The 12231-nt window shown below is 46.6% G+C and overlaps 4 protein-coding genes and 1 non-coding gene across 5 annotated transcripts; 3 read left to right on the top strand and 2 right to left on the bottom strand.

Annotated features, from left to right (window-relative positions):
* Nucleotides 1–1822: 1822 nt before the first annotated feature.
* EYB26_003236 (uncharacterized protein) lies at nucleotides 1823–2176 on the top strand (the record flags this gene model as incomplete). Its single annotated transcript, XM_054262538.1, has 1 exon — nucleotides 1823–2176. One exon carries the CDS (start codon nucleotides 1823–1825, stop codon nucleotides 2174–2176), a length of 354 nt encoding a protein of 117 aa, XP_054118513.1.
* A 1909-nt stretch (nucleotides 2177–4085) lies between these two features.
* On the top strand, nucleotides 4086–5342 carry EYB26_003235 (uncharacterized protein; the record flags this gene model as incomplete). The annotated part of the gene is made up of 2 exons (XM_054262537.1): nucleotides 4086–4519; nucleotides 4580–5342. 2 exons carry the CDS (start codon nucleotides 4086–4088, stop codon nucleotides 5340–5342), a joined length of 1197 nt encoding a protein of 398 aa, XP_054118512.1.
* Nucleotides 5343–6303: 961 nt separating this feature from the next.
* EYB26_003234 (uncharacterized protein) lies at nucleotides 6304–9336 on the bottom strand (the record flags this gene model as incomplete). The annotated part of the gene is made up of 6 exons (XM_054262536.1): nucleotides 6304–6536; nucleotides 6588–7409; nucleotides 7461–7808; nucleotides 7860–8823; nucleotides 8879–9189; nucleotides 9261–9336. The coding sequence occupies 6 exons, from the start codon at nucleotides 9334–9336 to the stop codon at nucleotides 6304–6306; spliced, it is 2754 nt and encodes a 917-aa protein (XP_054118511.1).
* A 485-nt stretch (nucleotides 9337–9821) lies between these two features.
* EYB26_003233 (uncharacterized protein) lies at nucleotides 9822–10727 on the top strand (the record flags this gene model as incomplete). Its single annotated transcript, XM_054262535.1, has 4 exons — nucleotides 9822–9874; nucleotides 9936–10118; nucleotides 10183–10541; nucleotides 10594–10727. 4 exons carry the CDS (start codon nucleotides 9822–9824, stop codon nucleotides 10725–10727), a joined length of 729 nt encoding a protein of 242 aa, XP_054118510.1.
* A 1266-nt stretch (nucleotides 10728–11993) lies between these two features.
* EYB26_003232 lies at nucleotides 11994–12074 on the bottom strand. Its single transcript has one exon. It is a non-coding gene; the product is annotated as a tRNA-Ser (tRNA).
* Nucleotides 12075–12231: the final 157 nt, after the last annotated feature.

Below are 12231 nucleotides of genomic sequence, written 5' to 3'. Positions count from 1 at the left end.
TATGCACTTTTCGGTCTTTGTTTCTACCAAGTCGCATGCGTTGGAGCAAGACAGCAGTTGCTCTGATCACTCGAAAGCTGGGTTGAAACAGAAATCAGGCTTCTAACATAAAGTGTTTGGTCACGCAGAGGTCGCAGTGCTCTTGAAGCAAAAGTAGGCTGTTATTCCGACCTCAAACGGGTGGATAGCGATGTCACAGCCAATTCAATTCCCCACTCAGTCTGGACGAACATAATCATGATCCAGGCTTCTAACAGATCAAGCATAGTTCGAAGCGGGAAGACTTGTACTCCATAGGTACTATGAGTAACTACTCCGTACATGTTGGTGAATGCAATGACCTTTCCGCGGCTACCCCTAAAAACTCCTTAAGGTTATTGGATGGTCTGTCACTACATGTGATATGACTGGTGTTGTCGTGATTCATGACTCATCCGTAGCCTACCATAGGTCGGACGTTGTTAAGATGATTATGTTGATGATTGCAGGCGATTTCGAACATGCCGGGTGCCGCGGTTGGACCCAGCTATTCCTCATTGGGCAGGTAACAAAATCCAATACCATACAATACAGGGCACGCGTACTACAAAGTAAGCGATGTAGCTAAATACAGAGAGCGTCTGTAATCGCTTGTAACGGAAGTTGCCACTGTCATGTGATAGCCCTGCCGGGACTAGCGAGAGCCTTAAATGAGCTGGCGCCAGGAACGCGCCACGCTAAGGCAGCAATTTCCAGTGTCCCACCAATCAGAGCATCCTATTCGCCGAGGGCGCCACTAGTCTCTCTGGATTAAGCGTTTTTCTTCCGTTGACCTGGTTGCCCCTGGCAGACCAGAAAGTGTTGAAAGTCGAAACAGTCGACAATCGACACACTTTCACAACAAGGGGCCAACCCAATAGTACTCGATGATGCAACTGGTGTCGCAAGATTCTTATTGCCATGGCTATTTATTGTGTACCCGAAACAATTGGCACGCCTCGTTTCTTTTCGGACTTGGGAATCAGCACAAAATCTGGGCCAGTAGAATGAGTCGGAACAACTGGCCACCGCTCTTTGATTGGTGTACCTGTACCCTTGGGCTTTGAGTCCTTTACGTCAAGGACTCACTCGAGAACATGAAAACGAGAAAAGAAAGAAAATTTTCTTGTGGCTTCCGTGGTCCAATGAGCTCCGAACAGGCCTCGATTCAAGTCGATTTGCAGGAACCATGGTCCACCCGGAAAACCCACATGGACCTGCCCTGTTGGGACTCGCCTGTTTGACCTTTCTCGATCGAGTTGAATGAATCTTTCAGACTTTCATCCTTACGCGGGGTGAACCCGAGAGAAGAACCGTATTAGGACTAACCCCGGCTGAATACTAATAAGACCGCATCCCCCCTGGTCACGGCTCCTTCTTCCTTTCTTTCTTTTCCTTCGTGCCTTCCACAACGCTCCCTTCACGCTCCCTGCAAATAGCATCATCCAGATTCCTGCCTTTTGGCACAGTCACTCTTTCAACCAACCAACCAACCAACCAACTTTGAGCTGAGCTCACCCACGCTCTTTACAGCCTTCAAGTGAACCATCTCTCAAAGTCTCAACGGACATCTTTGTTTGCCGACCACAGAATTACCACCCGTACCTGATTGTCGCAAATCCGAAACCTGTCCAACCCTCGTATCAGCCAACCCCCGAGCCGGTCGCTAAATCAATCTCCTTTCTACTTGTACATCTCTTGTCGCCTGGCATCCCTGCGATCGTCTCGCTGAGCATATAACGTCTATTCTCGATACCCATCTCAGTACATACGTGCTTGACGTTTTACATATACAACCATCAACATGAAGTTCTCCATCGCTGCTGCTGGCCTCTTCTTGGCTATCTCCTCGTTCGCAAGCGCCGAGTCAACCTCGACCATCACCACCACCCACACCATCACCGAGACCATTATCCGCGCCGCCACCGTCACCGCTTCTAGCAGACCTGCATCGACTCCTGCTGTCTCGCCTTCTTCTACTCCCTCGCGCTCACCTTCCAGCAGCGTGGTTTCTCCTGCTTCGACTGGTGTTTCAGGCACCACCACTTCGCCTTCCGTTCCCCTCTCCACCAACTCCAATGCCGCCGTGCCCTTGGCAGGCAGCGTTCCTGCTGCTCTTGTTGCTGGATCATTCGCTGCCTTGCTTGCTGTTCTCTAAGCAATGCGCTGCGATGGGGTGAGGAGGAACAGGCTGATTTCTTCTCACAATCTTCTTTTGCTTCTTCGGCCAAAGCTATTTCACTTTATACTTTTCTGAAAGTATATCACATGATATGCGAACCGATTAATTACTTTTCGATTCTCTGATCATACGATCACTGGCAATTTAATGTCATTTACCTTATTCTATTGATATCACGAGTCCATGCTTACTTTGTCTATTAGCCTGTGGCTGCAAGCCTCCAGGTGGGATTTGACAATGCAATGAAAAACAAGTCAGCAAACGGATCTGGCGTGGGAGTTTTTTTTCGCCTTTGATGGTGATGGTGGCTGGCCTTTTATATACTCTATATTTATATACCTTGCGTTTCTCTTCTTGAGCCATGCCATGGATGGATGATGTTTGGGGTTATGTTGATTTATCTGAAAAAAAATATATTCAATTCTTATCTATTGTTATGCAATGTAGTTGTATGTGCTTAACGCAAACCTAATATTAACGGTTTAGGCCTTGCCTTGCGAGAACTAAAATTCTTCCTGGCCAGCGCGAATCCAAAGACGTATCGTACATAATTCATGAATTCACATGAGATTACTCAGTGTCGCTCGCCCCGAAAAAAAAAACACATCTCTCTGCATCACCCCATTTCCTCCTCGTCTTCTTCCTCTTCAGACTAATCCTCAGAGCCTTCATCTCCATCGTCATCCTCATCCTCCTCGATCCAATTTTCATCGAGGTGGTTTACCAACAATTCAATGTTCCTTCACCAGCAACCCAAGAAGGCGCAACAAAGCATCCAACACGCGTGATCGGCTTGGCTTTAACCGCCTAATGCTCGTCACTGTCTGTAAATAGGGCGTTATGGATTTGCAAATCTCGGTTATAGTTCTTGACGAAGTCGCTCGAAGCCTGGATGAGAGTCTTGACATGTTTAGGCATCTCAGTGCCCTTCGGAAATGATATGTCTCTCATGTCATCAATCACAATGGCATCCCGTCGCAACTCAGGCCAGTATTTCGGATTCGGCCATGCATCAAGCCGTTTCAGAGACTGCAGATACGGCACGAATTCCAGAAAGAACAAGTCATTTTCTGCATCTTTAACCCTATTTCATAGAAGCAATCCGAGCAACCAGTGGTCTCGTAGGGATAGATAAGTCTTTCCTGATCTACCCTGGTAAACACCAGCACATCCGTGGCCGGGTTACAATGCACAAGACGGCTTCTTACGCCTTGGCTCCATTCATTCCGATAAACTCTCATTGTCTTCAGATATCTGCTGACAAGTATCTGGCGCGCCGCATAACAGGATAAACCAAGGCTCAATATGGCAGTTGCCGTATGCGCTGTCTCTGGGTTGAGGAACCATATGGTATCGTGAAAGAAGCCATCACTCATTATGTGCCAAGTCTCTTTTACCTCATCGGGCCTTACTTTTGCAGCGCAATACTCACATTCTCCGCAGAATTTCTTAGGGCCAGATGATAGGCAATAGTAGAATGTTATGATACTGTGGAACAGCAGAGCGACGTGGATGATGCGTCCAGTTGTCGCATTGTCGAGGGCGTGCTGCCATATCAATTGCCTGACTTCTAAAAGCAGTTGTGTGGATTAACGGAAGGATTGTGGAATTGATTTTTGACTTGTGGTTGACATATTGAGCCCGATAGTTGGTGATGTTTCCTTATAGCCCGCCTGGTATGCCATGTATGGATCTTGTATTGATACCGTATTCATACACAAGTAAACTAGCGCTGCATAGTTAAGTTACCTGACCATCCACTGACATCATCCCCGCACCTAACTAATTTTTTTCCATCAACAAAGATGAACAATCCACCTCCAATATTTTCATCTATGGACAATCGCATACTTATCTCCGTCATTGGTACTAATATAATGGCGGAATGAAGATCATATCAGACAACCGGTCCTCCGCCACCGTCACCACGACCACCACGGCAAAACCGATATTCATCCCCACCGAAATCATCCTCCAAATCGTATCGAGACTTGATAGCAGTCTGGGCGGACATGAGCGACAGCGGACCTTCTACAATGTCTGCTTAGTATCGCATCAATGGTACTCAGCGGCTTTATCGTTCTTGTACTCGCGCCCGAGGCTGGAAAAGGGAAATGCGTATCGCAAATTCACGGACGTGCTATGCCCGCCCGCGGGGTTGGCGAAGACGACTATGATGAGTAGGGATCTAGGAGGGTTGGTGCGCAGGCTGGATTTGAGTCGATTGGTGCATCACAGTTCAAATAGTATGACCGCTCGGTTGATAGGGAGGGTGAAGGAGAATTTGGAGGTGTTTATTGCGCCGGCCGCGGGGTTCTCGTATGTCATCCATCGTCCACCAATATATGCCGATTGTCTTACTGACTCCGTTGGTTGAAGGGTCAACTGTCTCTCGCCGCTCTCCAAATGTGCAAACCTTCGCTACCTCGACCTCTCCCTAATCCACGAACCCCTATCCTTCAAAAGCATAATCAAATCAATCCGCTCCATGAAACGCCTCGTCACCTTCCGCTGCCCTTCATTCATGCGCATCGACCACGAACCACCATCATCATCAACAACAAACAAATGGCCACCGAACCTCGAAACACTCCAACTAAGCGGCACAATCGAAACCCGCATGATGGACACCTTCGACTGGCCCGAAAACATGACCCAACTCTATCTGAGAAACTGCATGAATCTATCCCTTGAAATCATGACTGGCATCCTCAGCAACCCACAACTAGACACCAAACTCAAACAACTCACAATATCAACCTATAATCGCGCCCTACAACCGGAATGTATGCATCTCATACCCGCCTTTTTACCCAACCTGCTATTTCTAAGCATCCCCGGCGACTTGGTGCAGGATACGTTCTTCTCAATGATTGAATACCAACGCACGGAACTCGCGCTCGAAGTCTTCGAGTTGGGGCATACGCATACAGGCGAAAAACTGCATTTCCATATGCATTTACTTATCGACCTCCTAGATTCAAGTCTGCCGCATCTCAGAGCTGTGGGGTTTCATACCATGTACGGCGAGTATCCGGATTTGGATGATGCGTTGCTAGAAAGGGCTGAGGAGTTGGGGGATGCATTGCGAGTTTCGGATGAGACGGTTGAGTTTGATGTTGGGACATATTACTTTGATTGAGCGATCTATGTCCATTGAGATTTTTTTGCATGTTCTTGTATATATATAACTATATATTCATCGGATAGACAGTTACCTAACATAATTATGAAGTACATGTTTTTACCGCATCTGGTTGAATGGGAAGGCCACTAACGAAAAGTTTGAATGTACAAAAGCTCAATCAATAAATATGAATAACTGCAGCTAACCAAGTACGAGATACCTACGGATGGAGAGAAGAGAGAATCTGATTGAAGAGCCTGGGGGGCTGAGCCTATACAAACACTCACTCACACGTGGGCCCATTATTAAATTAAATATCAATCCAATAGCTAATAGATGCCGTAACCACTGAGGGGGCCACCGGTTAAGATAAATTCTTGCCCCGCCCCCGTTCTTTGCGTTAGGATTGTAGATTCTAATTTTGCTTATCAACGGATATCTAGGGCTTGTGGAGGATATTACCGCATTGGGAATCCACAACGGAGAGTCATACATATTGGGATACCGCCAGGGCGCTCTTATACACAAAGGATCTTTGTTGTATGTACTCAAACACGAAGCAGAGGTTGGTGCAAGACTATTCCAATAAGCTGGAGGGGATAGGCTGATCAATCTTGTAAAACATATCCCAAATGACCATTGATTTCAACTAAATCTCATGGGGGAAGGTACGCCCATTGTAAACCACGTTGTGACAATGTGATGATATCCATACATAAAGGTTAAAACAGGGATTCGGAATGACAAAAGGAATCCGAGACTCTCCACAGTGTGTGGAACACACTCAATAAAGGAATATTTGGTGTTCAATACAGCTCAACACTTCGATTAGAGAAGGGTCTTTTTCGGCTTTGAAATTTTCGGAAAACGCGTAGGATGAGTTGGCAATGATAGATGAAAAAGAAGGCCAAATATGGCCAAAAGAAAAATGTATGCATTTCTTATATTAATGAAGTAGAAAGAACATTCTTCTCATCTAACTAACTGACGCAACAATAGCAGCTGCAAATCCTTCCTCTTCTGATCGAATAGACACCTTTGTCGTAACACCCGTTCGAGCTGAAAAAGCCATTTTGACCAGTCCTGCGATACGACCACCAGATACTGTCTTGCCGTACAATTTGAGGGTATGTGTGGTGTTGCTGAGGGCGACATCTGTGCCTTCGAGAGGTTGGAGGGATAGGGCTGTGATGAGTTGTTCGGTTGCATCTATAATAGATTAGTATGATAAATTCACGAATTAAACAGAGAAAGCCTTACCAGCGATGCTCTTAACATTGCTGAGTTGGAATGTCTCACTGGCCTCTTCGCCGTTGGCGCCAGTCTGTTCCCATACATGGTCGAAGCTTCCGGCGAAAGCGGGAATGACATAGTCGCTGCCAGTGAGGTCGAGATCCTCGACTTGGTATTCGTCCTCATAGCCGCTCTCCTCAGGCTCGCCAGTGGTTGGGTCAATCTCCTTGCTGGTAAATTTGAGATTATTCGTAAATGACATGGTGGGGAAGCTGTGCTCTCCACCAGTCTTCTTGAATGCCACGTACACGATACCTGGTTCGTTTGTGGGCAGTTTCGGGCATGGTACAATAAAGTCTTCCTCCAGTTCCTCCTCCTCGTCGGTTGGTGTTGCTACCACCGACACATCTTCCAAAACAGTGTCGGGTAACGTGTTCTTAAGGTCATATTGCAAGACGATATGCTCCTTGAAAATATGCTTGACAGCGGAGACAACGTACTCCGTCTCGCTCTCGGTGAGTTCGACCACATTGGAGGACTTGAGGAGTGTGCCGTACTCCTTGAGTTCTGGAATTTGCATAAGCTGTTCGGCATATTTCTGGGTAGCAGCGGCAGTAGCCGCGCCCTCAGCAGCCCCGTTAGCCTTGGCCTTTGTCGGAGTCGTTGAGGGTGCTTTGAGAGTGGGAGTTGCCGATGTAAGCTTCTTGGTTCTTTCTTCGGCAAGCGCTTGCTCATGAGAGACCACAGGAATAGACGAGACGTCGAAGGCCACCGAGAACGTTTCCTTATCTGTAGCAGTAACATACATGACCAATTGGTGCTCGAATGTGGACAGCGAGTACATGGAGTCTATCAAAGTCAATACATTTTGTCTACGACAGGGCATTTGGAAATACGAACCATTCTTGACAAAGCGGTTAGCGATTTCATCCTCCTCTTTCATCAAACGAAGGTTGAGTGCTGCACGGTCCCGCACTTCATCATCTGTGTCATCCAAACATCTGGTGAGTAGTACGGAAACACTACGTTTCACCTCCGGATCTTGCTGACCAACACCAAACTTGGCAAGTGCAGTGACGGCGGCAGCGCGAACAACAGCGTTTTCGAGAACAACTCGGTTATAGATATATCGAATATATTTGGTAGGTTGAGGAGTCTTGGGGCCTTCCACACCGAGGAGGTGGAGAATTCGGACGGAAAGCTTGGTGAATTCGCAATCCTCAATAAACTCGCAGAGATGTGCAAGCGCTATGATTGTCAGCGGTCGACCTTTAATCTCGTTATCGGCACAGGACTTACCATCTTCTTTGCTACCGGGAACAAACTTGATAAGATCAAACATGCTTTCAACAACGCTACGCTTGAATTCATAACCACCCTCGTCTCGGAGGATTCCGCTGAGGAAAGTAAGCATGCTGGCCTGCTTGCTAGGGAACTTCAAGCATAGAGTCCTGATGGCTTCCACTATTGTGATCTTAAACTCGTCGGTAATATCTGCCATGAAACCAGAGATTTGCTTCATGAGACGATCAACACTGGCCTCATTTCCGGTCTTGAGCAGTGTAGTAATAGCGAATGTGGCGATGGAGCGGTTGCTGTTGGAAATGAGTGATTCAATATCTTGATTGCATTGATTGACAACATGCGGCTTGAATGAAGCGAAGCTGTGCAAGATTCTGATAGCAGCGAATTTGGTGATGGCGCGCGGAGATGAAAGGAACAATTGCAGAACGTGGACAGCCTGAGAGGCCTCTGCATCGGTCACATCCTTCATGTCACAAATAGCCTTGGCAGCCTCAAAGTTAACCATGTCGTGCTTATGTCGGAGCCAGCCATCAAGCAATTGCATCATTGGTTTCCTCAGACTTGCATCTTCGTCTGCAAGTTTCGCGGCCAAACGAACGAGTAGAATAACAGCAGCTGGACTCTTAACTGCACCAGCCGCAGAATACTGTTGAACCATCTTCACCAATGCCATCCTGTCATGAGATCGCATTTGATACAAAAGACCAATGGCATGATATTGAGTCATATAATTGGTCTGTGAAATTGCATGGCTTTGACCAGATGAGAAGCCTAGGAATCCGGTCGACGTCTTGGATGCGGAAGCAGCTTCTTGTGTTTCGCTCTGCCATCTTCGAACAACGTCACGCGCAATCGGAAGCAAGTGGTATGAGGACACCAAAGCGGCTGAAGAAACGGAGGGCGTTTTATCGACAATGGCGGTCTTGATCAATCGCTCGATACCTTGAACGGTGGTAGCCTAGTAGATTGACATTAGAGAATAGACATCGACCGAACCTCGATTTCAAGCTTACATCAATGATACGGCACAATCCACGGATGGCGTTGGGTCGATAAACAACATCGCTTCCAACCGCGGTATCCTTCATGATAATACTTGTTGACATGATAACATCTTGGGCTGTAGTGGAGAGTTCCTTGAGGATCAAATAAACCATCTGACGTAAAGAGGGATCTTTATTCTGGAACAGCTTGGAAATGCCGAAAAAAAGAGTTGTGGCCTCATCGGATGGGAACTTCTCGCCGGTGAACAGGAGGACAGCGAGCTTTGTGAGAAGGGCGCGACATCTTCGCGGGGAGATCGGTGATGAATTGAATAATCTTGCTGTACAATTGTCAGATACATCTAGCACACTTGACCAGACTGCTAGTCTAGTAGTCGACGTCCATTCTTACCTTCTTGGAAAACAGTTGTGCGATCAAGCTTGATCATAGCCTGATCGGCATCTTCGTCCTTTTTCATATAAGCCATCTTGATGTGCGTATTTCAATCCCACGAGGCAAGTTATCGGTCGCAAACAGCTCTGTAAAAGCAATGTCGAAATTCAGAGTCGTATAAGTCGCAAAAGGGGAGGTGCTGGTGGAGGGCGGTGTAACCAGGCCTACCGCGCCTGCATTCTCCGGGAAGGGTTCGACTAAAGATACAAATGCGTATGATAGTAAGCCAATCCCAAATATGGACCCTTGAGTTGATGGTCAATTGTGGAAATCGTGGGAATTGGCAAGGAGGTGATTGTTGTTGCTGCAACCCACTCGGTCTATCTCCAGGTGTCCTTCCGAGTCTCCTTGTGTGGGCACCAAACACGGGACTTGCCAAACAGTGCAAACATGCGGCGTAGTGGGCAGGTGCCATTAACCCAGCGTCAGGCAACATTTTGCGAACTACAATACATGAGATTTATATAGGGAGCATTCATTTCTCTTTTTAAATTTAAGTTATTTGAGACCTTATTCACCATGGATATGCCTGTGAATGTCCCCGTGGATCATCCCGAAGCGGATACTGAGTGGTATGTATATACTGCATACCTTGACAAAAGCACCACGTCTAACGTACTACTATAATTATAGGAATGACATCCTTCGAAAGCACGGAATCATACCCGAGAAGCCTCCGTCGCCGACGCCGATTATTGAAGAAGCTATTCTCGAAGCTCAGCGTCGGGCTTACGAAAATCGACTCGAGGACAAGGATCTAGACGAGCTCGATGCTCTCGAGGATGAAGAGGATGAGGATTTCTTAGAGAAATATAGGTGAGTTAAAGCAATCTACCGGTTTGCTACCCATGAGAAGGAGTCTAATAGGAATCATCAAAAGGAAAAAACGCATGGCCGAAATATCCACTCTCCAAAAAGCGAGCGTCTACAACCAAGTCTACCCTCTGCAAAAAACGGATTATGCAAAAGAAGTCACAGATGCTTCTGCAGATGCCTACGTTCTCGTGAACTTGACCTCTTCGACGGGCGGAAACACGGAATCCCGCGTCCTGAGCGAGATATGGAGACAATTAGCGCCCAAATATGGAGAAATCAAGTTTTGTGAAATCAGAGGCGACATGTGTATAGAAGGATATCCGGATCGCAATACGCCTACGATATTGGTTTATAAAGATGGAGAGATTCGGCGACAATATGTGACTTTGAGGGAGCTTAATGGTGTAAGGACGAAGGTCGAAGGTTTGTTCTCTTTCTGATTGACAATATAATCAGATACTGACAAGTAGTATAGACGTTGAAAAGGTTCTTGTGGACTTGGGAGCGATTAAGGAAGGTGATTTGCGACTTAGAAAACAAGATGACTCCGACGACGAGAGGGGTCGGGCTCCTGAAAAGGAAGATGACGATGACGATGATTGGGATTGAGACTCGTCTTTGGCTTAAATCTTTCGGCATGATGAATCAACAAGAGGGGCGCTTGGTAATCGAGGTATTATCAGATCCATCAAATTCGCAGCGTGCGGGTTGCGCTGCTACCTGTTTATGAGACGAAACTCCTTGGCTTCGAAAATGCGTTTAATAACGCGACCTCATATGATATGTACTATACTGAACTAGTGCTACACGCACTTGAATCTGCCAGCATCCGAATCGCTGACTTCGCCATAATCTTCACATACTGCCTAAGTTGCCTTGTCGTGTCGTCATGTAAACCCCACGTAGTAATGCCCTGTCAACAATTGTTGGCGATCATTGAACTAAACGTCAGGGCTGAGTAATTGTGAAGCTAGTAGTCCACGCTTCATACGTGTTAGAAATCATATATTCATATATGTGCTTGGGTAATAACATGTGTCCTTAGAAGTACGTTTATAGCAGCCATTCAAGGCACAGTAAGTCCTAACCCTAACCCTGTTTATATAGCCGCAAACTACTTAACATCGTCTATGGACCTTTTGGATGAGGTAGAACCAGTCGATTAGTGTCTATATACAGTGAACGAATTTCAGGTTACTTGAATCATGCTGAATTCAACCGTATGGTTGTATTCTTAGAGTTGTAAGCTCCACACATTCTGCATGGGAACGGGGATATCACATCCGATATATATAATGTTCAAGACCAGTAAAAAGGGATCAGTAATACCACATGATCCTCGGCAGGCTTTACAACATAAGCAAGACGCTGCAGCCCATCAGAACCCGTGTTGATTGTCCGCTGACCATCTGTGAGAAGCTGAAATCAGACCGTACCAGAGCTAGTTACAGAGTTGACATCGTTGCATCCCCAGACCCGCAAAATCCTGAGGTCTGAGTGGCAAGTCTACATCGGCATTGTTCGTGAGGAAGGGAGGCAAGTAAGAATTATTTCCGGCAAAGAACCCCTTCTCACAATCACGAAGCTAGTTCCACTGGTAGTGGGGATAGAGCCGTCAGCAGTAGAGGAGCTAGATACTGTGATGCCAGTCTTGCTTGTGGAGGATGTCCGAGAGAGACGGTCGCAATTGAAGACGAGCTCGATTGGAACACACTGGCTATGTTATTGATTCAGATACAAGCAGTATGGCATAGATTGCGAGTGGTATCTCCATTCTATTGCTCCATCATTGACCTCATTGTAGTAGGGTTCTTGCAAATATATCAAAAAATATACATAGTAACCCTAACCCTAAAACAGGGGAAAAAATTTAAACGACAAGGGTGTGATTCGAACACACGCTCCCGAAGGAACCAGCTTTCGAAACTGGCGCGTTAACCACTCCGCCACCTTGCCGGAATATGATAATTTGGCTCACAAATGCGCTCACGACCACGAGAAATCGATCCTCAAAGGGTTGTGAAGATGTGAAAATGCCAATCTCATGTAACTATTCAATCTAACTAAAATCGCATACAGAGGTGCTTGTACACCGAGAAGAAGAAGAAACATG

Source organism: Talaromyces marneffei, chromosome 2 (assembly GCF_009556855.1).
Source record: "Talaromyces marneffei chromosome 2, complete sequence".
Taxonomy (NCBI): Eukaryota; Fungi; Ascomycota; class Eurotiomycetes; order Eurotiales; family Trichocomaceae; genus Talaromyces; species Talaromyces marneffei.
This window is presented reverse-complemented; position numbering and strand designations above follow the sequence as displayed.